General features: G+C 34.4%; 2 protein-coding genes and 1 long non-coding RNA gene across 7 annotated transcripts; 1 reads left to right on the top strand and 2 right to left on the bottom strand.

Moving 5' to 3' along the window:
• Positions 1–323: 323 nt before the first annotated feature.
• LOC109617364 (uncharacterized) lies at positions 324–8592 on the bottom strand. Of its 2 annotated transcripts, none has more exons than XM_066073410.1 (6): positions 7578–8592; positions 6608–6679; positions 6161–6265; positions 5835–5906; positions 2805–4831; positions 324–2096 (listed from the first exon to the last, which is right to left on the bottom strand). In XM_066073410.1, the coding sequence occupies exons 1-6, from the start codon at positions 7987–7989 to the stop codon at positions 1374–1376; spliced, it is 3411 nt and encodes a 1136-aa protein (XP_065929482.1). In that variant the 5' UTR covers positions 7990–8592; the 3' UTR covers positions 324–1373. The 2 variants fall into 2 exon arrangements, with proteins under 2 accessions (XP_065929482.1, XP_065929483.1); XM_066073411.1 differs by lacking the exon at positions 7578–8592 and adding an exon at positions 6807–6926.
• Positions 8593–15374: 6782 nt separating this feature from the next.
• On the top strand, positions 15375–17365 carry LOC136272290 (uncharacterized). Its single transcript, XR_010710255.1, has 3 exons — positions 15375–15716; positions 16612–16669; positions 17048–17365. It is a non-coding gene; the product is annotated as an uncharacterized lncRNA (long non-coding RNA).
• A 2426-nt stretch (positions 17366–19791) lies between these two features.
• Positions 19792–24983, bottom strand: LOC117683740 (uncharacterized). Of its 4 annotated transcripts, none has more exons than XM_066073452.1 (3): positions 21557–22785; positions 21007–21086; positions 19792–20600 (listed from the first exon to the last, which is right to left on the bottom strand). In XM_066073452.1, exons 1-2 carry the CDS (start codon positions 22686–22688, stop codon positions 21022–21024), a joined length of 1197 nt encoding a protein of 398 aa, XP_065929524.1. In that variant the 5' UTR covers positions 22689–22785; the 3' UTR covers positions 19792–20600; positions 21007–21021. The 4 variants fall into 4 exon arrangements, with proteins under 4 accessions (XP_065929524.1, XP_065929522.1, XP_065929523.1 ...); XM_066073450.1 differs by lacking the exon at positions 21557–22785 and adding an exon at positions 23094–24983 and having other exon boundaries at positions 19803–20600; XM_066073451.1 differs by lacking the exon at positions 19792–20600 and having other exon boundaries at positions 20763–21086; positions 21557–22779.
• Between the last annotated feature and the right edge of the window lie 2865 nt (positions 24984–27848).

The raw sequence follows: 27848 nt of genomic DNA, 5'->3' as shown, positions 1-27848 counted from the left end.
AATTAATCTAAAATGGCGCAAAAAGAAACAACACTTAAAACTTTACATTTTATATCGTTATCAGTTTGTGCATGTGTAAACATGTTACCGAATTCTTTCGTTGAAAACCTGCAGATTTACCTGGTCGGGGTCTGATTAATAACGTCCTTTTTATTACATTCTATATGAGAAAACACTTACAGGTAAAATGATTCATGATTGTTGTAATCTATGCTGCCACAGTGTTTATAGTTGTTTTGAAATAAAAAAAATTCTCGTCAAAGTATTGGTCATGTGATCAACATGAGTCAGTGTTAAGAGCGAACAATCAGTATGTCTCTTTAACTGTGCGTCTATGAGAGAGTCAGGCAGGGGGTAATACATGGAGTAAACCACATTTCAATGAAATTTTCACAGAAGACATTTAAAGTTAAGCAAATTGTTACACTAAAACACTTTTTTGAAAATTTTAATTTTTTAGCCCTATTGAAGGGGGTTGCCATATTGATTACAATTTCACTATAATGAAGCATTGATTTTTATGAAAAACTGACATTTTCATTTGACATTTTGATACCCTAAGCATAAAAATAAAACAACAACTGTTAAAATAATTGAAAATATAAATATTTAATTTTATTTTGACACATTAAATTTTTTTCAAAAATAACCCCACATAATTTTTTGATCAAGGGAAATAACTCTTGTGTATAAAAAACCAAAATTATTGAAAAATTGCTAAAATTTAAGTAAATTTAAAATTGGGTTTGGACGCTTTAAAACTAAAATGTTATGGGTCAAAATAAAAACAAGTAACTTCTTAATCTTTTCACATAAGGTAATAATCGGGTTCTGAATATTTCTCACACTGCGTTAATTTCTATAACTTGCATTTTTTGCAACTTTTAAAAGTGAGTTATCTCCCTTAGTAACATGTTTTTCTAAACAATTTTAATGCAATCACCTATAACTAATGATTTTCATCAATTTTTTTAAATACATGAAACTTAGCATTTCCTAAAATGTAAACAGTTTCATTACATTACAATGAATGGTCAAATATATATAGTGCATGTACATGTAATGTTACCAGCTGATTTGCATTTTAAATATAAAATCCATTCTGTGTACTAGGACAGTGTTTAACTTAGAATTCCAAGTCATACATATGATTCTCAAACATCAAAAACTGCATAAATTTACATAAATTTCTATTCATGGTTTTTTTACATGAAAAAAAATATTTCATACAGTAGTTACTATATTCTACTTGAAAGTTTACTTTTGACAATCTTGATGCACCTACACATCGATTAAATGCATTTTTTCTAGCATACTCGGTATGTGAAAATCAAGATGAAATGCCTACCAAGTAAATTATGCTCACATAGAAATCATAGCTGACATATATCAGTAACAGAATTAACTGTGTTGAATGCCTCCATGGCATTCAGATCACTAATAACTTCATTTAAATCTTCATCCTCCTCAGATTTAAGAGTGAGTTCTAACTTTGGTCTCTTCTCTCTGTCTGTGCTCTCTTTAGTCAGTTTTATCAGAAACTGGGCAAAGAGACTGCGAACTTGCTGAGAGGAAATCCAGTCATTTGGACTGAATATGTGGTTGCCATATTCATCCCGTTCATTACGAATTTGTAATGAAACAGACACAGGGTTTGCCTTTTTTCCAGTTTTTTCACCATCATCAAAAATGTCTTTCACGAACTTTTTTACACCCAATGAAAATCTAACAAATTTTCTGTCCAACTTCAGAGCCCATCCTGTTTTCAAATTTGATACACAGGTATGTACCTGATTGTCTTTACTTGAAATCAATGAAGATTGGATGAGGTGAGACTGGTTATAAAACACAGAATCCAAACACTTTTCTGCCCACAACTCCATGGCAACATCGGCACTTCCATTTAAACTGTGGTATAAATGATTTCCAACAGCAAGGTGCTTTTCTAAAGTAGATGGTTTCCTGAAGGTTTGAATACAGCCTGGTTCAGTGCAGCTCAGGTCTCCACTGTCTTCAGCATCTGAAGATCCAAACGGTAGCCTCAACTGTGCTGCTTGTAAATGTGTCGCTGGCATGGTTGTAGAATCTTCTATGACCTTCAAAAAAAAAAATTATAAATTATACGTGTATATAATAAAGAAATTAACTCAATGTCTACCCAAGTTATGAGAGTATAACCTGAGTTGGGGCAGTTTACGCTTTATAATCCACGATCCGCAAAGCCGATAACAAGGTATCTGTGGGTCAACGCTCACTAGTGATACCCCGGCTCTGATGTGAATATGCATAATAAGCAGTCGACATTTAACAAAAAATTGGCATCCGAATGGTACAAAAATATATCCCACAATATGTCATGCACAAACAAAAAGTGTGTTAAAATTTCAAGCATCTGCGATAAATAGGTATAAAAAGCGTAAATTGCTCCATGCCAGTTTATACGAGTATAACTTGGGTGGACACTGAGTTCATTCCTTGTAATTCAATTTTCTGTGATTTGATGTACAAATTGAGTACATTTTACTTTTAAAAATGATATTAATCTGTTCAAAGTCAAACGTTACGTCAAGCAGATTAGTACATTTTTGAAATTGGGGTATCGTGAAAAGTCTTGTGACGTGCAAGCCAGGTTATACAAATGTAACTAATTTTTTCTATCCAATCAAATGTCACATTACAACCAGAATTAAATTACTCAGTATTCTCATTTAGGCAAATTTAATGCTCATGATCACTGAACTTTCATCAAATTAACATGCACCAAAAGAAGTTATAATACACAGTCTAAAACTACATGTATATACCTCAATTCTGGTCTCATCAAAGGCAAAGTTACTTGATATCTTTTCAAGAGTGCTCTTGGGGACCAAGTGTCCATGACCAACACCATAAGCTTTAAACACTCTGATGCCTTCTTCTTCAAACACAAAATTGTTCATCTGACTAATCTTGAAGTTTTTAATGTTTCCTGACAATACAGGAGGATTTTCTGTATTGATATCAACCAGTGAAATGAATGTGTTCTTAACTCCCCCATAACTCTCCAAGGCTTTTTTCAGTTGATGTGCATTTTCCAAATTGTTACCTTCATTTGCATACTTTAAAATATGCATGCGACATGTACCAGTTCTTGAATCACACAGATCTTTGCCACTCTGAACTTCACTGAAATTATACTCTTTTACTTTGAGCTGTAGCAAGTCATAATTCTTCCAAATGTAGGACATAAGTGGCATGCTGTGATAGCATCCTGCATTGTCGGATTTTAAATAAACCTCGGAAAGATGCTGATTAAGGCATTTCAGTTTTTCTAGAACATCTTGAAGAATCATAGCTACTGAGATCCAACCTTGACTTCCTCCTTGTAATACGTGTACAAATGACACGAGGTGAAATTTGTTCTCCTGATTCTCTACATTGGCACTATGATCTAGAAAAACTGCACATGCAACATGCCAACTCAAACCCTGTTTCCCAAACCAGTTTTGCTGCGATTCCCGAAAACTTTGAGGCAGGAATTTCATTGCCCAATCCATTATCAGCAGTGCTTGGTTACTCTTTAAGTTTTCAATGATGTTGCTTTTACTCATATCCTGGTTCACAGCTCGTACAATATGGGCCTTCCATTCATGTATGTTTTTTCTTGACTGTTCAAAATCATGTGCCAATTCCTTCTGCAGATCAGTTGCTAGATTAGCCGCTGATAAACAACTTGCAATTTCATCCATAACTTTTGGAATACTTCTACAGTTTATGCAGTTCTGATTGTGGAGATGATCACAATCCGATGTAAATTCTGCTGTCTTTTCATCAGACAATGCATATGTTAGGCAGTGGTCGATACAAGTACTGGACTGTGCGAGATGCATTTTCAAATCAAATTTCAGGTGCTGGTTTATATCCAGAAGCTTTTCTGATAACTCTTTCGTTTTGTCTCTTGAAAGTCCGTTTTCTTGCAGTCTGTGTAGTATCTTCTGGAGCAAATCCATTGCTTCCATTCCATCTGTTGTATAACTGTCAAGACCTTTCAAAGATTTCCTCTGTGAGGCCGAGCATACTTTTATGATCTTGTACAACGTTGCCCTAGATGGCATTTTTATCTCATTGTCTGTGCAGAGCACTTCATAGGCATTGATAATTCTTGAGGCAATCATTGTTCGAATCATTTTTGGAATTTTTATTTGTAATCCAGATGATAAATGAAGAGTCTTGGAACCATATCCAACCACTTGACAAATTGATGGACTGTACAAAACTTCAATAAAATGCTGTATTTGACATCTCGAAAGTCTAACACGGGTAACCTTTGGAGGATCAATAATCTGACCTGGTCCATTCAAGGAAGCGTATTTTCTTGCACAGTCAATTTTATACTTTGTTAGGCCATGCACCATTTTACAAAGTTCAGTCTTTGAAAAATTGTTTACAAACAGGGAGAGTATTTGGATTTGGCATTGATGTCCATTAGCATCATTGTAGGCTTTGATAAGAGCTTCTGTTAAAGCATCAGGTATAATATCAATACCATCCGACTCCGCCTTGAAGTATTTTCTACACACCAGTTGCATTAATTCTTCCTCCTGCTGTGGTGCAATGCATTCTAAAGCATAGTGAATTACTTCTTTGGCTTTTCGAGTCACATAATCCTTTGTAGACTGTTGAACATCTTCCAATGGTGTGTTTAAAGTAAATCGCATTGGAGTAAATTTGCCTTCAGAGAGAATTTCCATGCTTCTGTTCAACTTATCCCGATCGTATGTTGGTGGTAGCCAGTTATCAGTTCCATGAGAGGACTGAGTGGACGAAAATTCTGAGAGCTGACTAGATTGTTCTGTAAGAATTAAATAAAAATGATCAGTAAATACTTGTAAGTAATATTGTTACCGTTATGAATGGTCATTATGAAGATGCATGTCTACACATATACATTTAGAACAGAAAAGTATATTTATATATATAAACCAATTTGCCAACATCAGAAACAATAGTTCACGAGAGAGAGAGAGAGAGAGATATTCATTCATCTACAAGTTTGTAATTTTTTAATCCATCTTACAGTTTACCATTTATAATGTCATGTCACACTTGTAACCAAAGTTATGCTATACATCATACACTTTTAAACAAGAGATCTTTATAAAACATTTATGCCCCCTCCCCTCATTTCCATGGACATGGGCATGACTCTGTCAAAAATTGTCTGATTGTAAATCAGTATACAGTAAAACATGCTTATAACAAATTCTCAGGGACGGCCAATTTAACTTCGTTAAAAGCGTAATTCGTTATATCCGTCAAGTTTACAACATGAAATAGAGACTTGGGGAATGAAATTCACTTCGCTGTAAGCGTCAATTCATTATAAGCGTGTTCTTTATAACCGTGTTTTACTGTACCAAACTTTGCAGAGATAATGACCAGAAACTAAAAATTGAAAAATCTGTATATCAAATTTCATTTCAATACATGTATTTGCAACCTTTGCAGAGATAATAACTGCAAAGTGAAAAGACAGACAGACCGATGGACCAACAGCAGCAAAGAATACTGTATAGAGAGAACTATTCGCCCCCGTTTTATTTTCGCCCCTTCTGCTCTTGTTGTCAGTTAGCAAAATTCAAAACTGTGTGAATTGAAACAATTCAGATATATTTCTTTTAGACAACTGAGTTTGGGCAAATTCTTTTACAAGTATAAAAGGGCGAAATAAAATGGGTGGAAAATAACCCTGCATACAGTATGCCTTCCATTCTTCAAGGGGCATAAAATATGTTATAATTCATTCCGACAATGCATAATGCTGTAAACGTAGCTAATGCGAAACAAAATATTACCTGATATATCATGCAAAGAACTATTGTCTTCTTGAGCATGTTGTGCTTGATCCAGTATTTCATTACCTGTACCTACAAAATAAACAAGATGTAATTATATGTGGTGTGATTATAAAGTTTCCTAATTGAGCAATGCAATAAAAAAGATAGGGCTAACTTCATAAGAGAGGATATATAAGCACTTTTTAATTCAAGGGGGGTGCCTACCATGGAACCACCTCATACATTTTGAACAATGACTCTAGACCATGTTCCATCATATTTTGTATTTAGACAATTCTGCTGATTCTACTTTATTAAGAGCTGTTTATGGCAAAAGAATTTACCTCCAACAGTAACTTCATCTGCTTCTGATATACATGTATCTGGCAAACTGTTTAAAATTTCATCATCACTAGCTTGTAAATGTGCAGCAAGCTTCAAAAAATCTCCTAAAATGAATCAAATCAGTATCAATGCTAATGATGAATCAATGATCAGTATTAGTGCTAATACATTGTACAGTAAAACACGCTTATAACGAAGTCCCAGGGACGGCCAATTTAACTTCGTTATAAGCGTAATTCGTTTTATCCGACAAGCTTACAACATGAAATAGAGACTTGGGGAATGAAATTCACTTCGCTGTAAGCGTCAATTCATTATAAGCGTGTTCGCTATAACCATGTTTTACTGTATATAAGGTGCACATATGCACAAATTAATGTTATATAAGGAGATAAAACCTGCTATCCAATTTTTTATCATGGAAAGTTTACAAAAAATGAACTCACCCACATCACTTTCAATGTTTACTTTTGTGGTATAGGTTGTCTTGTGTCTTTCTGAACATCTTCTGCATATACCTGAAAATTTTAATCAGTTATTAAATTTCATTCAAAAAAAATTTTTAATACATGTACAAATTGCAACGTGTGGCATGATCAGCAGAACAAGTCAAGTGCTCGCAAGCACTCGTCTAAATTCTCATACCTGCAAAAGTGCAATGCAAAATTTGGCGAGTGCACATGAAGGCTCAGTCTGCTGTACAGACCTCATAATACAACAGGACCTGCATACCATACTTAATGCATCATCAATTATTTACAAAGCTCAAGTTTTTTAAGAATAAGTATGCCGATCCCGATGTATTTATCATTGAATTTAATTCTAAGCACTGTGTGTACAAATTATTAATGAACATATTCTATTGAGAAATTCAAAAGGTCCATATATATAATACATGTACTATGGTAGAGGAGATGACACTGAGATTAAAAAAAAAGAATATTTAGCCAGTGTACAAGGGAAACTGTGTGTACAAATTATTAATGAACATATTCTATTGAGAAATTCAAAAGGTCCATATATATAATACATGTACTATGGTAGAGGAGATGACACTGAGATTAAAAAAAAAGAATATTTAGCCAGTGTACAAGGGAAACAAGGGAATGTTTAGTTCTGTACAAGGTATTACTTCATTAATAGATTAATAAAAATATCTTATAATCATGTAATTCACCTAAGTGTAAATAATATCCTTCTTCAGGAAAGTAATAAAGCTATGTAGCTAAATCAAGCTATGTAGCTAAATCTAGTGATTGTACTTGACCTGTTATAGGCCTGTAACCAGCTGGCAACTGTATGTCACACATTTAATTAATATTCAATGACATGTCGCCCCTCTCCCATTCACATCATTTTGTTTATGAATTTAGAATAAAAGATAAGATACTTTATTAACTTTACCGTAAGACTTACCAGCTCCAACAGGCACAACAACTCTCTCGTGCAGCCATATTTCTTTAGCCATCGTGCATGTTAATCCTCTGTCTGGCTTCTCCCTATGATTTGGTGGATGTAGAGGGTGCATACAGCACCGAGAGTCTTTGTACCAGTGAGTACAAAGACTATTCCTGTGACTTCTGCATACATTTAATTGAAGAACATCCTTTGAAACAACAAATATGCCACTGCGAAACAGTAGCAGAAGTCCTTCTGGGATTCTTGTCTGATGTCGTGTTGATGCTTGACATCGTTTTAAGTGTTGAAATATATCATCAGTCAAGGAAGAAATACTCTCTGTCAAACCTTCACATGGTCTATGTCTGTATGACCTAGCAAAGTCACAGATAGTAGAAGGGCTGCCTGAGCTCCTGCCAGGAGAAGCCATTATTTCCCTCCACTGGTACAAATTTTCTACCTCCTTTGGGGAGATCAATAAAAGGGGAGATAACCAGAGGTGAAGCAAAGGGAAATTAATCTAAACTCTGTTTTCCACCATATGATACGAAATTTAGAAGACATTGAGCAACGTATTTGTTTATTTTAATTTTTCTAACCATTTATGCATTATAATATCTCAGAAAACTAATTTTAACTTAAATTTTTGGATTTTTTGTATTAAATTATCTAAATTTATCTAGTCACCTCCACTAAAATTAGAAGTATTTCATAATCCCTTAAAACCCAAACATAAAATTTTAATTCTACATTTTTTAACAATCATTTTTTCTAAATATTTATTGAAAATTTGAAATGGGGCGTCCAAACCCTTTTTTATATTGAGATTATTTTCGCAATGGTAGACATTAATTCTGGCCAGTTACCAGTTACATTTATTGGGTTGTCATGACAACAGATTACATCGGAATTTTGATATTTTGCAATCAATTAGGCCCCTAATTACAGTGTAATCAATAAATGTACATGTTATCTATGAAATGTTTTGAATTATGGCAAAATTCTTAGGCACATATATGGAACCCATTTAAGTTGTATTAGATTTCACGCGCCTTACATCAAGAAATTATGGTACCATGGCCTTAGAATACAAACCAAATAAACAAACTTTAATATCAATTTTCTTCATTGTTGGCAACCCCTCTTGGATTTTTGAGACAAATGATAACAATTATTAAAACTCCAGAAATTGACATTTTTGGAATCTGCCTGACTCTCTCGTAGACGCACTGTTAAACATAATAAGATGGTATTTGTTGCTTATAATTTCATATTTACGAAGCAGTTTTGAAATGCTTGGTTTATAAAAAAAAAAGTGTCAATAAATGCTTTGTATCATCGCCATATGTTATTAACATCACATCTGTCAATCGTTGTCAGTCAGTTTGAAGAGTGTGAAAAAAATTGTTCATAATGATATATACTTGAACTTTCAAACATGTTTCTATTTGATATTATTATTGATAACATACAACCGCTGCTTTTCTGTTTTGTTTCTTCGAAAAATGCTGGGATAATATACGAAACAGCGTAATAAAAACCTGCGAGTTTTAGAGACCATGGGGTGTGTTTTTAAGATAATTATATACATGTAAATATTAGAAGGGAAATTTAGAAAATGTATTATGTATTCTACGTATGTAACATAATCCATGTATGATTTTGGAAGGGCGGGGGTGTAGAATTAAAATGAAATAACATAGTAAAGTTAATGAAAATGGGTTTCGCCCCCTTTTGAAACAAGCAAATTTTAATGTTATCAAATATTATTGTCTTTTACAAAAATTTAGATTATTGAGAATCAAAATTTGTACATGACAACTTGTCATGTACACATTTTGATTTTCAATAATCTAAATTTTTGTAAAGGACATTATCCCTCCACTCCCCCCTCCCCCCTCCCGAACAAGAAAATCACCCGTAAACTTTTCCGTAAATAATTCATACATTTATTGTTTATATTGTATATTATAGGCTGTCCCAAGATATTTATGCTGCATATTTGAACGATTTTTTAATAAAAATACACATACCTGTGACATAAGTGCAATTAAAATCGATGAAAGGAAAAATTCCCAAAATAACTTCATTCACTGCATTTTTCCTTTATGAAAATCAACAGGAACGAAAACAGATTTCCTATGGAGATTTATAAGGGGGAAAGTTGACATCTTTTCTCCATTCGGAAGTACTCAGGACACCTCGCACAATTTTTCAACGTTATCATCTGGGCGTCTTTATCTCCTTGGCAATGAAAAACGCTCTATAGTCTGTCCCAAGTCATTGCTTCCATCACTTTTTGATGATTTTTAATAAAAATACACATACCTGTGAAAGAAATACAACTGAAATCGATGAAAGGGAATATATCCAAGCTATCTTCATTGAACAATTATCCCTTTTCACTCATAAAATTTCACAGGAACGAAAAAAAAATTCTTACGGAGATTTATAATAGGAAATGTTTACATCTTTTCTCCATTCGGAAATACTCGGGATACCTCACGCAATTTTTTAACGTTATCATCCGGGCTTATTAAAAAATGAATGCAATTAAAAAAAGGCTTAAGGGTGTTATTTACTCAGGGTTTGAGTTCTCAAATTCTGATTGTTAAAAAGTTCAATGTAATAAGTAAAATTTGTTCTAAACACAAAAAGTATTTATGAAATGAATTATTATTGACAAAACATTCAATAGTTTTACTTTATTATAGAATTATGCTCAAACAAAAATTAACTTTTAGCCAAACAGAGGAAATTCGGACTAAATTTTGCAGATTTTGTTTTCTGCTAAAAGTTTTTTGGCAGTAGTCTAATATTAAAAGTTAGGATTTTATATTTAAGTCTACGTAATTTTGCATATTTTCTGTTGGTTTTACATCACTTATTCATTAAAGTAATCTTATGGCACGAATAATAATAATATTGAAAAATGCTTAAAAACGATAAAAGACATCATATCTCAAAATTTTGATCATTGACCTCATATGAATTTTATGCCAACAGAATAAGGTCAATATAAGAAGTTCATTATCATAAATGTTTTTGTATTATCATCATTCAATTTTTTGTAAAATTGAATCAAAAATGGGTAGGGATTTGGAAACTGATAGAGGAAATTCGGACTGAATTATTTTTAAAAATTGATGCTGAAATCTTAATGTTGTGTACTTATTTAGTGCAACTACCATTCGTAAACTGTATCTTATTTTTTAAAGTGTTTTATTATTTGTAATATTTTTATAATTAAGAAAATCTCAATCGTAGTGTAAAATTTATGGGATTTTTCTTGAATTTTCAATAAATATTCAATGGCCATTAACTCAAAAAGTAGGTCATTGACCTACTTTTCTGAAAGTGAAAAATAACAATACAAGCAAAGGTCTATAACACACAATAGATGGTTTTTCATTATCATCCGTGGATTTTTTTTTCATTCTGAGTAAACGTCATCCTTAAGCGAAAGTGCGAAGTTTCTATGTTATGAACCAGATTTTGTAATGCAATCAAAAAAGGCGAATGTGAAAGTGCGAAGTTGCCAAGGCGAGGAAGCGATAGTAGTATCATTTCTTCGCCTTCGCAACTTCGCTTTTTCGCCTTTGCATCTTCGCGCTTCGCCGTCGCATCTTCACACTTTCGGTCCTTCGCCTTCGCAACTTTGCGCTTTTGCCTTCGGATCTTCGCACTCTCGCATCTTTGTCCTAAAGGCGAAAGTGCGAAGGCCCAAGTGGCCCCATTTGAACACCATATTTTACAACGGCACAAAAGAGTTTGTAATTTATTTACTGTAAAATTGATCACATTGAATACGGGTTCCACTACCTTTTAGAACGTAACATATTATCTTCGATTCGAAAATCTTAGCACGAAAAGAGTATTAAAATACTCTATATTTCTTTAATTTGTTGTAGAATCCCATCTTCGCTAGCCAAGGGTTTTCGGTCCGCTTTGCTCCCCATAAACCCTTGGCGGATTTCATTATGAAAACTCGGTGACAGGCTCCGCTTTATGATTGGCTGCAGCTGCGAGTAGCTGATCCAATCACAGTGCATGTAAATATAAACTTTAAAAGAAAACAATCGAGTTCAGTGCTTCTCCATCGATGGTCTAACCAGATCGCTTTAAAAGCTACATGTATCTATTTTACTTGGATTGAACATGTAGCCCTACAAACTTGTCAAGGCTCGCGTGATCAGCATGGGAAGTAAACATGGCAAATGTAGAAGTTGCCTATCCCGTTAGTACATGTGTATATATACGTCCCTGCTTATGGTTATTGCTTTTAAAGGTTCAATGATCTTTGTTTTATTTAATTTCTTTTGTCCGCAATATTAACGACAGCGATACCTGGTTCTATGGCATGAAAACTTTCATATACATGTAAATCGGCGACTCTTACAAAACATGATGAATAAAACAATCTGTGCTTTCCCTTCGTTATTACTGAATTCGTATTTAACATGTTTAATAGCATCGTTAATTATGTTCCGACATTCGGTAGTCAGCATGTTTTTAAGTTGTATTAATACTGTAGTGTGTATATAACCCGTTGTTTAATTTGATTAAAATGTAAATATGCAAGGGGCGCAACTTAAGTTGCTCGCTAGATAGCGCCACCACATCACCGAGTTTTCGTAATGAAATCCGCCAAGGGTTTAGGGGGAGCAAAGTGGATCGAAAACCCTTGGCTAGCGAAAATGTAGAATCCCAACTTTAAAAAATCAATATATTCATAAGTTTTTGAGATTGTCTGTTCCTCACGAAGATAATGATCTAGCTTTGTTTACTATTACGGTTTCACCGTTTGTATACCGGTTAATGTAAATATGTTTATATGACTTGTAATCATTGAGCTATTTATTAGGATTGGGAAAATAGATTAACTGATTTCAAAGATAGCTGGTTTGTTGGAAGAACCCGATCCCGCCTCAAGTCCGAGTTTCAAACGTGTGTATTTTCTTGAGGATTACGTTTACTCCGGGTTTGAAATTTTCAAAAATATATTTTCTTCGCCTTCGATCGCAACTTCGCTTTTTTGCCTTTGCATCTTCGCGCTTCGCCGTCGCATCTTCGCACTTTCGGTCCTTCGCCTTCACAACTTTGCGCTTTTGACTTTGCATCTTTGCACTCTCGCATCTTTGTCCTAAAGGCGAAAGTGCGAAGGTCCAAGTGGCCCCATTTGAACACCATATTTTACAACGGCACAAAAGAGTTTGTAATTTATTTACTGTAAAATTGATCACATTGAATACGGGTTCCACTACCTTTTAGAACGTAACATATTATCTTCGATTCGAAAATCTTAGCACGAAAAGAGTATTAAAATACTCTATATTTCTTTAATTTGTTGTAGAATCCAAACTTTAAAAAAATCAATATATTCAAAAGTTTTTGAGATTGTCTGTTCCTCACGAACATAATGATCTAGCTTTGTTTACTATTACGGTTTCACCGTTTGTATACCGGTTTATGTAAATATGTTTATATGACTTGTAATCATTGAACTATTTATTAGGATTGGGAAAATAGATTAACTGATTTCAAAGATAGCTGGTTTGTTGGAAGAACCCGATCCCGCCTCAAGTCCGAATTTCAAACGTGTGTATTTTCTTAAGGATTACGTTTACTCCGGGTCCAAAGTTGTTTTAAAAACACAAAATAACAGCGCTATTAACAACTATTGATATTGATATTCATGATTTGTTAATCTGAGGAAGATATGCTTTGACAAAGGTAAATTAATATTAAAACAGAGGAAATTCGAACTTTTTTTTTTTTCCATTTTCTTATTTTCTCTTAAAAACTTTCTGTTACAATGTTATTGCAAAAGATAAGTTTCTATATGCTTTTTCATTTCATTTTACATATTTTATGGTTGTATTTACTCGTCTATAAATTTATATCATTGGCTGGCACGCGATCGGAAAAATACTTAAAATACATTAAATCGATTTAAGATAAAATAACTCGAAATTTGATCATTGACCTTATATAATGTTAGTGTCAACATAGTACAGGCAATAAAAACAGTTATAGGCAATCAATTGTTTGGAGCTCCTATTAGTCAGTTTTTTGTAAAACTCGATCAAAAATGGGTACAATTTTGGAAATTAACAGAGGAAATTCTGACTAAATTAAACTCAAAATATGAGCTTCAAACGATTCATTCAACAATAAAATTAGCAAAGCTATTCATATTTTATAATTTCCCAACCTACAAATTGTTTTATTGTATCTAATAATAACAAAATAAAGAAAACCTTGAATGGTGGACAATTCTGACATTTTTTGACAATTTTTTCAAAAAACTTTCAGAGGTCACTAGCAGAAAAAGTAGGTCATTGACCTAGTATTTTGAAAGTGAAAAATAGCACCACCATAGTGGGGCTACAATGTACAATACATAGTTTTTCGTTCCTATTAGTGGATTTTTTTTCGCCCCTGAGTAAACGTAATACTTTAAGGATTTGATCTGAAAACCGAGTGTTGGGGATGTCGAAATGTTTGTATTGTTGATGACTACCACCAAAAATGTGCGTTTTTAAATAAAATTATACCCCAACATGGTGAAAAACAATCCTCAATTCAACAACTGTTTAATAACTTTCATTTCAGGAAATCTGCATTACGCCTTAAAACGACGAACGAAGGCAAGGTAAAGTAGGAGGAAGTTCATGTAAAAACCAGGCGAGTGTAGCGGGCACCAGGGCCCCCGCCCAGAGCGGCTGTGACGTCTCCGTTAAGGACCGTGGTGGACTAAAGCATGACGAGATTGAGAATTCTCGTCAGACCATTCCCGTTTTAAAGCAAAACTCTTCTAGATCTTAAATCGCTAAATGGAATTCCGAAAAACTTTATAGGTGTTAAGAAAACACTGTGAAGATGTTCATATAACCACAAACATTCGACTTCATTAATTTATATTGAATATATAGTACATAATAAACAATTTCTAAGCGCAACTTCTCGAAAACCACTGCACGGAATTACGTAAAGCCTTGTAAGTGAACATAACCTATAAATGTGCAAAATACCAGTACTAGTATTTACTAATTAATTTAAACATTTTTTGCGAGTGTTTGCACATTTCGATGCATAATTTTATTTTCGTAAAAAAGAAACAAGAGGCCCAGGGGCCACATCAATCAACTTAGCAACAACAGTCTTAACTGATAAAATCAGCATTACAATATCAAAATTAAAACATATTGACAATTAAGTACAATAGATCTTGCTAAAAAATCAAAATAAATCTGCTGATTTTTATGCAGATATTTTTATAGTAAATATCAAGCCATCAAGCCCCTTTTGTTGTTTTATCTGTAATAAGATTTTTCTCTTGTCCTGTATACACCCCCCTCTTTGTGGCCCCTCATTTTTCCAGGAAATCATGGTTTGATCAACATTTAATCTGCACAACCTATGCTTTCACACAAGTTACAGCTTTTGCTTTTTCGACTGAAAACTTTTCAAGAAACTTTTAAAAAGTTTTCTCTGTATCTTCCTACGTTAAATTTTGCCCCCCCCCCCCCCCAGTGTGGCCCCAACCTACCCCCGGGATCATGATTTGAAAAAAAAAATTAATCTACACTGTCTGAGGATGCTTCCATACAAGTGTTTCTGGCCTATTGGTTTTTGAGAAGATTTTTAAAGTTTTTCTCTTTATATTCCTTTATAAAAATTTGACCCCCCCCCCCAATGTAGCCCCACCCTACCCCCGGGAACCATGATTTAACCAAACTTGAATCCACACTATCTGAGGATGCTTCCATCCAAATTTGTGCTTTTTTTGCATAATAGTTTTTGTAAAGAACGCAGGACAGATAAGGCAACACATCGTTTTGATATGCTAATGAAGGGATAATGAGTTATGACGTCATAATATACGCCCCGCCTCTGTATTACCATATATAGAACATATACCGAAAACAGCAGTTTAAGCATGAAATACGGCTGATTTAACACTTCATAAGCAAAATATAACTACGAATCACTCATGTGTGTTTTTATAAGTGTACAACAATCAGAATATACGAAGAATTTCCATAACGCATCTGTGGTATGGGTGTGAATCTGCGTCCCAAAAGCGCTCGTCAGACGATGTAAACACGTGTAGCTGGTATTCCCGATGATGGCGATCTTTTGATGATTTATCAGGTATGTAGAATAGATATACAGTGTATTTGTAATATACCAGATAGCTCAATAACTATTTTATTGTGATTTTATACTGTTGATGCATTTCTGATCGACTTAATGTGTTGTTTCGTTCAAAACCTGAGGGGAGACTGCATTGTTTACATTTAGGCCTATACAATGTACATTGTACATGTAGCTTTATTGCCAGTCCGTTAAATTGTTGATCATTTTCACCAATCGACACGAATCAGTTCATTGTACTTGTAGTGACAATATTTAGCTTTACACAGCTGTTTGTTTTTATTTCAATTTGTAAGTAAACAATACAAAGACTGTGTGAAAACAGCTGATTTGATTTTCTGAAAATCAGTACAGTGCAGGCTAAAAGATGCTGATTTCATTTTCTGGAAATTGATGAACAGCTGATCAATAACACCTTTCTACTGTGTTCAAAATTCTTCCATGACAGTTAAATTCATTTATATTTTTTACACATTCATCCAGTTGATATATTAAGATGTTTATGCACATTAATTCTTAATTATTACTAGTTTGTTTTTAGAACTTAGTATATTACTACCATAACACTGTTTGTAATCTTGTCACCTGGGTTCATACTTATGATGCTGTACTATTGGTAACAAAAAAAAACAAATAATAATAAACAAATGACTGCATGTCTCCATCTGATTTTCTCTAAATAAGGAATCTACATTCATGGTCATATATGGTATTGTTTGTGTAGAATGTGCACATGTAACTTTCAAATAAAATTTGAAGTGTTGGTCATTTTACCCATCCATGCCTAATATATGTAGACCTTTCACAAAAATGTTCAAATTACTGTTGACATGTCCTTATGCATGTACATTAAATTGTATGACTTCTCATAATTATATTTTGTTATTTGCAGAGTAATTTGAAAAGTGTCACACTCAGTCACTGATTTAAAAAAAAGGCTGGAAAAAAATGTAAGTAAATAACATACATGTATAAGTTCAATAATTTATCATTGAAGTAATGACCAATCTGATTATTTTAGAGAGAGAGAGAGAGAGAGAGAGAGAGATGGAGATGCATTTTTAAGGTCAGGCCGGGTAAAATAAAGGGGTGCAATTAAACTAATATCATGCACTTACAGGGGTGAGGATGCGAATAATTTCAAATCGATCAAACTGAAAAGCTGTATTTGAATTTGTGCAATAAATGCACATCTAAACATAATGAAATGTTTATTAAGATAGATAAATTCCATTGACTATCAAATTGTAGAAAATCCTCCATTTCAGTCTTTCAGCCATTTTGATAACAAGTTAAACTTACTGAAATATATATAATTTTCATTTTAGCTGGTACCTGCTTTGTCTTGAGATTTACATAAATGATGTTCTTAATGGTGATCATTTACCCGCACCCTTATCCTGGTGTCATATACAAGATGAAATGATGGAAAGAAAAACCTGAACTTTAGGAACAGGAAGACTGTGTTTTTGAAGAGAGAAGAGGACCAGAACTAAGAAGTCATACAATAAACACATTGACATCATAAAAAGAAATTGCAATTTTGAGTTTGCATGCATATGTCAGGTTTAAATGTTGTCACAGAATTTTTTTTCAGAAAGTCCCTTTATCTTCTTGAATTAATAAAACAAATGAACCAAATATAATTGTTTCTATATATATAATTTTGTTTGAGAAGTGGAAAGGGGATGGTATGTAAATGGGCGGGAGAGAGAGTCTCTCACATAGGAGAATTCAGACTTATTTAAATTCAATATATTGATGTAAACCAAAAATGACTTTTGCTCGCCTTGTTGCAGGATTTACACACTCTCTTTCCTTTCTCGATAATGAGAAATGAGCGTTTAGAATTTATTTTGTGAATGAATAGATATGCTAACCCTCCCCCTCTCCTTAATCTTAATCATTCTGCATGTGTTGAATAAAAATAAAAGTCAATTTTAATGAGTGTTTAAATTCGAAATTACAAGTATAACATGTGTAATACAAAGGTGAATACTGTTGATTGCTTATGGGGGATGGGAAAAGGCCTCATACATGGGCAGATCTACATGTATAGTCCCCGTGGCAAATTTTAATTTAATTCACAATTTACATAGTAAAACACCATGGTACCTGGCCCCTGGCAAACAGAATAAAGTTACCCCTTTGAACCCCCTCCCAAGAATAATATTAACAGACCCAATCAGTGCTATAGAATATGCAGTCATTGGGCAAAGGCTGCACATAAATAATGAAAAAAATACTCCATATCTTATTTTTTAATATATATTATGAGAACAATTTAGTTAGTATATTAATATCAGGGGCTTCATTTGTCTCTGTTGACATCTAATCCCTCAAATAATTGTGTACACTTAGCTCTTATATATTTTTCTCCCATTACTGAAAAAATATTAAGAAACCAATAACCAAGAGAACTGATACACAACGGTTTTTTGTTTACATCCATGATACAACAGAGGAAATGCGGACGATTCATCGTAACCATCTTGTCTCTTTTAAAATAAATAAAACAGAAGCACTATGTTTAAAAAACCATTTACATAATGTACTGTTGAAATATATCTTAAAATTAATTCGGATTATGTGATAAAATGACATCGCGCCTATATCAAAAGAGTTATCGCTCAAAGAGTTACCTCCCCTTTTGGGATCACTTGTGCGTTTGAAATGTGTATTGATTTGAGAGGACTTCTAGATGGAGAAATTAAATGCAAAAGTTCAAGTGCAAGACGGCTATAGATATTATCAAACTTGGTATGATTTTCTTCCCTTTTACGAGTTCTTTGTAAAAACTGATGCTCATTTGTTGAGAGATGAAGGTTTACTTTTTTGCCATATTACTTACTCTTAAATTTATTTGCCTTGCCCTTGAACTTTTTGTCTCATTTTAGCATTGACGATTTTTGTCTAAAAGACGCCCACGTGACCCTAAAAAGTCACGTGACCGACAAATTTAGACATGGTCAAGTAAAGGAGAGCCATATCTTAACAATAACACCAAAAATAGTTTAGAACTACTCATTATGCAGAAATGAATAGACAAAAGCAAAACGACCTCCTTTTACTGCTGTTTTAAAGCAAAATGTTGCCTTAACTGTCCTGCGAAGATTTTTAAAGATTTTTTTTTTATTTTTCTATGTAAATTTCGTCCCCAATTCTGGTCCCGCTCTACCCCCATATACCATGATTGAAACAAATTTGAATCTACACTATCTTTGGATGTATCCACAAAAGTTGAAACTTTTCTGGGCAAATAGTTGTTAAGAAAAAGATTTTTAAAGATGTTCACTATATATATTGCAATGTAAAAGTCCTTCCCCCTATTGTGGCTCCACCCTACCCCCGGGGACCATGATTTGAACAAACTTGAATCTACACTACCTAAGATACTTCCACATAAGTTACTGCTTCTCTGGCCTAATTTTTTTTTAAAGAAGATTTTTGAAAAATATCAACAAATTTTTTATAATTTTTTATTATCATGATTATCTCTCCTTTAAAGTGGCTCTTCGTTTGATCAAACTTCATTTCTCTTCACCCAGTGATGCTTTGTGCCAAGTTTGGTAAACATTAGCCTAGTGGTTCCGGAGAAGAAAATGAAAACATGAAAAGTTTACAACAACGCAAACACCAACACCAACGACAGACAACGGACAACTTTTAATCAGAAAAGCTCACTTGAGCTTTTAGCTCAGGTGAGCTAAAAAGTATAGACATGCATGATTAAAGGAAAATTTGATATGATATATTTAAGAGGAGTTATGCCCCTTTTAATTTCAAATCATTTTGTTTATAAGATGCATAATGAGGGGGATACACAATGGTCAGGAAATTTTTTTGATCCATTATTGTTTTCTTGTTCTTTTGTTAATTGCATGGAGTCTGACTAATAAAAAAATATAACTATAAACTAAATGGATAGTTAGATGTATTTTATTCACTTTTATATACATCAAATGTGAATCATAATTGAGATTACTTGGGAAAAAACACAACACGATGTGCAAAAATGTGTAGAGCTATAAACACACAGTCCGTTACATCACTCAGTAAGTTTGTGTAGAGCTATAAACACTTGCGGTCCGTTACATCATGAATAAGTTTGCTTAGAGCTATAAACACACGGTCCGTTACATCACTCAATAAGTTTGCGTAGAGCTATAAACACACGGTCCGTTACATCACTGAATAAGTTTGTGTAGAGCTATAAACACTCGGTCCTTTCCATAACTGAATAAGTTTGTGTAGAGCTATAAAAACACGGCCCGTTACATCACTGAATAAGTTTGTGTAGAGCTATAAACACACGGTCCGTTACATCACGGAATAAGTTTGTGTAGAGCTATAAACACACGGTCCGTTTCATCACGGAATAAGTCTGTGTAGAGCTATAAACACATGGTCCGTTACATCACTGAATAAGAGTGCGTAGAGCTATAAACACACGGTCCGTTACATCACTGAATAAGTTTGTGTAGAGCTATAAACACATGGTCCGTTACATCACTGAATAAGTTTGCGTAGAGCTATAAACACACGGTCCGTTACATCACTGAATAAGTTTGTGTAGAGCTATAAACACTCGGTCCTTTCCATAACTGAATAAGTTTGTGTAGAGCTATAAAAACACGGCCCGTTACATCACTGAATAAGTTTGTGTAGAGCTATAAACACATGGTCCGTTACATCACGGAATAAGTCTGTGTAGAGCTATAAACACACGGTCCGTTACATCACTCAATAAGTTTGTGTAGAGCTATAAAAACACGGCCCGTTACGTCACGGAATACGTTTGTGTAGAGCTATAAACACACAGTCAATTACATCGCTGAATAAGATACCGGTATCTATGTATTTAGTAAACATTCTTCATATCTAATGATGAAAAACGAAACAAGTATAAATCTAAAGACTAAATAATATTAATTAATTATTATTATTTAATTTATCTCTGCAATCCATTTTCATTACATTCAATTTCATATAAAGCAACACACAGCCCTATTATGATGATCACAAAGTGTGAACTTAACAGGAGTCAATAATAATTAATTATTATTATTTAATTTATCTCTGCAATCCATTTTCATTACATTCAATTTTACATATAGCAACAGACAGCCATGTTTGGATGATCACAAAGTGTGAAATAAACAGGAGTCAGTATTACAGTCCATGTGAATTATACACAGGTCAATTTCAGCTGCAGATGTTGAACAAAGGGACAAACAACATGTGTGGTTTTGAGAGCAGACTAGATTTGTACAGAAACATTTAGAACCTGTCAATATCCAAGCTATCTCCATTCTACGGCTGATGAGCTGAACATGGCCTCCCCATCAGGACGGGGTCTGTGTTCATCTACAACAATGCATTGATTAGCTGTTAATTAATTTAATTTAACAATTTGTACGCAACTACAAACAAATTAAATAAAGACAGAGCTACATTTACAAATATGAATAACCTAATTACATTGACATATACTTTGATAGTTGTGTAATGAATTAAATAAATTCTATCCATATATACTCGTAACAAAACAAATCACAAATTAATTAACTAATTAGAAGAACATCTGACTGTACATCTTATCATGAAATATATTGATGACAAGGATAATTTCTATTTATTTTAGATTATCATAATAAACAATGAATCCCAATGACTGGTAGATACAGCTAACCCTGTAACAATGAGCTGTTTATATTGACAAACAATCACACAGATAAACATGTCTTACATGTATCTTATTGACTGATAATTAACACGGACTGCGTGTCTTAGTTATCTATATCTAATTAATGTGAATAATAATGACTAAGACTTACCTGTCAGAGCGTCCTGTCTGATGATATACCTGTAGACACACACCTTGTTGTTGTCCCGTGATCCGACCCAGAGACGGTGAGTGTTGACATCATAACTCAGGCCCTGTGGTTCACCCATCTCTTGTGATTTTGTCAGTAGATGTGACAGGAACTGACCGTCCTTGTCCAACATCTGTACTGTTTTGGTTTTACCATCACACACCAGGATGTGTGACAGCGCGTCAGTACAGATTCCATGTGGATCTAGTCGTGATCCGACCCAGAGACGGTGAGTGTTGACATCATAACTCAGGCCCTGTGGTTCACCCATCTCTTGTGATTTTGTCAGTAGATGTGACAGGAACTGACCGTCCTTGTCCAACATCTGTACTGTTTTGGTTTTACCATCACACACCAGGATGTGTGACAGCGCGTCAGTACAGATTCCATGTGGATCTAGTCGTGATCCTGATGGACGTCCTGTGTAGGAGAAACGATGTCTTCCTCCACGCTCTGTCACCGTTACAGCACCAGACAGATCGTCTTTAGAGTCAGACACCACGACATCCCCATTGTTGTTCTCTGTTATATAGTTAGGTTTTCTATACAGTCCCCGTCCTGTGTTGTCGTGTTGTATGGTCTGTGTCTGTTGTCCACTCTGGTTGTACCGGGTTACCTTGCCTGTGTCTGTATGTCTATAACACATCCCGATCAGTAGATCCCCAGTGGACGGGGACCAGTACACACACCGTGGTCTCCATGTAGAGTCTGTTCTCTCTATAAATGTGGTGGTTGTTTTCATATCCTTTGACAGTTTGTTGATGTTATAATTCCTATCTATATAAATCAGTTCATTCTCACTGTTCACTGTGTGAAATCCTCCATCACTACATGAACCCTTCACACGATGTAGAGGGACACCTGTTGTGTCTGTTAAGATGAGATTGCATATATTATCACTGACCCAGACCAGGTCTGATGTCACACAGGAAATGTGACAACAACTACCAACACCTGTCACTGTGAGAGAGTGAAGTAATTTGGGGAGAGACATCAGTTTCAGCAGACACTGGTTTCCTTGCTGTGGTGTATCTGTCCCTGGGGTTGCGATTTCTCTCAGTGACTCCATCACATGACGTTTATCTAGAAACATCAAACATAGAGTTCTAATCCTGTATTGTTACATGAAGTACTAAGATTAAGTTTATTCATTACTCTGAAGAAACAATTATCAAACTATTTAACTACTTAAAATTAATTCCTCATGTATAACTTATTTTCATATATATTCATGATAATGTTTGCATCTTCTTGTTTAAATAATTTGAGCAATAAACTACATATGGTAACATGTAAATACATGTACTAATGAATAACAATTACATGGATATATAACTAATATATGAATTACAATCACAAGGAAATAGATATAAACTGAATTAACAATTTAATATGACTTGTGTGATATAACAAAAATAATTAAAGTATACTTAGATCTCATTGAAACCTGTATGATACCTAACACATATATACTACATCAATGATGACTCAGACTTACCTGTCAGAGCGTCCTGTCTGGTGATATACCTGTAGACACACAACTTGTTGTTGTCCCCTGATCCGACCCAGAGACGGTGAGTGTTGACATCATAACTCAGGTCCCATGGTTCACCCATCTCTTGTGATTCTGTCAGTAGATGTGACAGGAACTGACCGTCCTTGTCCAACATCTGTACTGTTTTGGTTATATCATCCCACACCAGGATGTGTGACAGCGCGTCAGTACAGATTCCACGTGGATTTAGTCCTGATCCTGATGGACGTCCTGTGTAGGAGAAACGATGTCTTCCTCCATATGGATCTAGTCGTGATCCTGATGGAGGTCCTGTGTAGGAGAAACGATGTCTTCCTCCACGTGGATCTAGTCGTGATCCTGATGGAGGTCCTGTGTAGGAGAAACGATGTCTTCCTCCACGCTCTGTCACCATTACAGCACCAGACGGATATATATAGTCAGACACCACGACATCCCCATTGTTGTTCTCTGTTATATAGTTAGGTTGTCTATACAGTCCCCGTCCTGTGTTGTCGTGTTGTATGGTTTGTGTGAGTTGTCCACTCTGGTTGTACCGGGTTACCTTGCCTGTCCATTTATGTCTATAACACATCCCGACCAGTAGATCCCCAGTGGACGGGGACCAGTACACACACCATGGTCTCCATGTAGAGTCTGTTCTCTCTATAAATGTGGTGGTTGTTTTCATATCCTTTGACAGTTTGTTGATGTTATCATACATATCTATATAAATCAGTTCACTCTCACTGTTCACTGTGTGGATTCCTCCATCACTACATGAATCCTCCACACGATGTAGAGGGACACCTATTGTGTCTGTTAAGATGAGATTGTCTTCATCACTAACCCAGACCAGGTCTGATGTCACACAGGAAATGTGATAACAACGATCAACACCTGTCACTGTGAGAGATTGATGGAACTCAGGAGCAGACGTCAGTTTCAGCAGACACTGGTTTCCTACGCGTCGGTTTCCTCTCTCAGTGATTTGGATTGCACTCAGTGACTCCATCACATCCTCCTTGTTGAGTGACTCAGTCATGGAGAGCTGGCTGGTGTGGAGTGTAGGATGTATCTGGGGGAGGGCTGTCTTTATGGAGGAGAGGAATTGTAGCGGTCTGATTACTCTCCTCTGTTCATATATGTATACATATCTCTGTAGGCTGACAATATGTATGGTCATTTCTTTCTTCTGTTTTAAACATCTGTGTTTGAAATCAAAGTCACAGAACACATTACACATGAAATCTTTTTGTATATAGTCAATGAGATGCTCCAGTGTCTGGGCCTTTGTTAACATCTCTGATTGATAGAGGGAGAATTCTGTGCGACAGGTTTTGAAATCAGTTTTGATTCGTGGCAGGAGAACAGGTCTGTAAAAGAGAGCCTCACTTCTGATGGTGTGAATGGTTCCTCTGTGTTGTTGTTGCTTTGTGTTATAGGATGTTGTAATAACTAATTGTCGGTGATTTCTATGCTGTGTGCAATGGTAACAGACAGGAACTTGACACGGTTCACAGTACTTTATATAAACATGGCTAGGATGTCTCAAACAGATCTCTTGTGTTGGGATGTAGTTGATTTTATCACGGTGTGACACAACATCATGGTCTATCGTTTGGAGATCTTTTACATGGTTCTCTTTACACTGGGGACACAGATCACATGGACATGATAAACAATAGTACTCTGTGTCCCCCGGACACTTAGAACACTGATGTACTTTACTTGGAATGCTTGCTGTTTCCATTGTGTGGAGGGACTACGTTTCAAAATCACAACCTGTTCATTAAAAAAATAAAGTGTTTTAAATGAAGTCAACCATATTCTTTCCACATATAACTATCATTTTGTTTATAAAATGTTTCCATTTAAAGTATGTTTCTTTAATGTAATAATATATCATTCCTACAAAGATAATAATGATTCATATATATATATAATGATTCATCAATATGGCTCTGGTTACAGAAAGACTCAACTTGTTAAAGAAATGGCCCAAAAATAATATGATTGACATGAGAGAGAGAGAGAGAGACAGAGAGACAGAGAGAAAGAGAGAAAGAGAAAGATAGAGAGAGAGAGAGAGAGCAAAAGCACTCTCTCTCTCTCTCTTATTCTCTCTCTGACCTTTGTTAAACATGTAATATTGTTTTCTTTCTATCTCTCTATCCTTTTATCACCCTCTAGAACATTTTCCAGACAAGAATTCTCTCTCTCTGTATATCCCTCAGAATTTTCTTGCTTAGCTTGAACTCATGTTTCTTATTCTTTCTTTCATTCTCTCTCTCTTTCTTATAATTCATCTGCTTTTAACACAGTTGCTTTCTCTGAATAAGAAAGAGTTTCATTGCTAAACTTATTCTATCTCTCTCTCTCTCTCTGACTTAACATATCTCTCTCTCTCTCTCTCTTTATATCTCTCAGAATGTTCTTCCTTAGCTTGTTTCTCATTCCTTCTTTCATTCTATATTCCTTTCTCAATATTTCTCTGCTTTCACACATGATTGCTTTCTTTGCAAGAGACTGAGAGATAGAGTTAGCAGAATACAAATGGTGAAAGGAATTGAGAGACTCTGCAAATGTGTATTTGCCTATTTGGGGCAATTGTAAAGTCTCCTAAACAAAGCAGTGACATCATTAGGCTAGGAATTACCCACATGGATCAAACACTACTGTATTACATATGAATAAGATAAAATACATTAATATTTCTAGTTCTAAAATGTCAGGGTGTCTCCAAGGGGGCATAATCTATATACAATTTTACGCGCAATGACACAAAGAGAAAAATTAAATTATATGGTTTAGGGATGAGGATCTCAGATATTAGAAGTTAACAAAATATACAGTGTATCATATCATTTCCTATTTCATTAAGGTGGGGGGGGGGGGGGGTTAAAGACAACACCTGGGGGTCATTAATGTACTTTACACCATTTGATGCATCATAATGACATTAGAAGATATTTTGTATTTTCCTGTTTCATGAGGTCAGAACAGTCCCATAAGGTCATGACCTACATTGTATTTGATGCATTATAATACATTAAGAAAGAAATACTCCTTTCTTTTTATTATAATTTCCTCATATAAAAATGATAAGTGTCTACACTTACTTACATGTAATACACAAATTTAATAAGAAATTGCTTATACAGGGCCAATATGGGGTCAACTCAATAGTGTAAGTCTGACAAATGAAAAAAATAACTTTTGCAACTAAAATGACAGAAACTTTACAAATGCGATAGGATAGGTAACGATGATGATGATAAGCTTATTTAAATATTAAAAGATGATGATGATACAGTATGCTGTCAAAGGGAGATCACATTTAGAAAGTGAAAGTAGAACTTATATATGTATGCTGGCATCTCATTATATTGTGCTACTGCTACTACATGTATTATGCTTACCTAAATTGGTCAACATCATAATGATTATCCAATTAAAACACAATAATGAATTCCTTTAGCTGATCTTAACTTATCCTTTTCTGCATACAGAAAACACAGACATGTATGTATGGGTGTTGCTAAAACGTGGAACGGAAAGCGGAACGAAATGGAAAATATCATCACATTTATCGCTTAAATGTGGGTATAGACTGGCCAGAAACGATTTACTTTGTACCTTTTATTTATATCTAATGAATGATTATCAACATGTTGCTATCTTATTAATATTCATGTGAATGTCTATCAATTATAGCATTGTAGTCATTTGACTTTAGTTGAGTACGAAACGGAAAAATCAAATGTATACGAATTGTGAAACATGAACATGATTAAACGAGCAAATTAGCTATAACTTTTTACATATTCTTCCTATATGGTATTGCTGGCATATCAGCGTAACGTACGCAGTTAGTGAAAGCGTTTTATGCTTGTTTTGAGTATTCTAATTTATATTTCAAATATGATGTACATGTATATACTAACATCAAAATTGAATTTTCGGTGTTCTAGACGATCTTTTATCATACAGACGATACAGTATCATTCAGAGATGGAAGGAAAAACAACGTAGGACTGACGGCATTAAAAATTAAAATACAGTAAACATTAAAATACCCGGTAATAATTGTGAAACTAGTAATTTGTGAAACTAGAATTTTTAGCAATGCATTTTTGTTTACGTTTGCATCAGTAAGCAGTTGTTTATTCCAGCAGCTATATACATATGATCCGAATAGAGAGCTCTAGACGTTGCCTGGTTTGATTTTCCGATTATATATTGGGACTATAGTCTGTCGATCCCAAAATATTCATGTAGCACATTTGGACGATTTATAATGAAAAATGTTGACATCTTTTCTCCATTTGGAAGTCACTCAGAAGACCTTGCACCATTTTTCAACACTATCATCCGGGTCTGTTGAAATGCAAAACCCCGTAGACTTCTTTATTTTTAGCCGTCTATTTATACCAACTGATAAGCTAGAAAGGACGTTTTAAAGAAAGAATAATGAGAATGTTTAATGCTTCTAAAAGAGAATCGCTTGAACCCTGAGGTATATATAAATATACAGCAAAAAGTGAATCGAGGATATTTTGGGACAGAAAATAGTGGTCAATGCATGTACTGTTATTTTTGAAGAAATAAATATTCTTGAATAAATAATCTAATATTGCTAATCTTTCAAAATAAATTAAAAAGGTATATAAAGAATATCGTTTTAGCATGATTAACAAATCTATGAGGTAAATAACATTAGATAAGATTTTCCGTTTT

Source organism: Magallana gigas, chromosome 10 (assembly GCF_963853765.1).
Source record: "Magallana gigas chromosome 10, xbMagGiga1.1, whole genome shotgun sequence".
NCBI classification, from domain to species: domain Eukaryota; kingdom Metazoa; phylum Mollusca; class Bivalvia; order Ostreida; family Ostreidae; genus Magallana; species Magallana gigas.
Note: the sequence above shows the minus strand (reverse complement) of the source record. Positions and strands in the feature narration are given on the sequence as shown.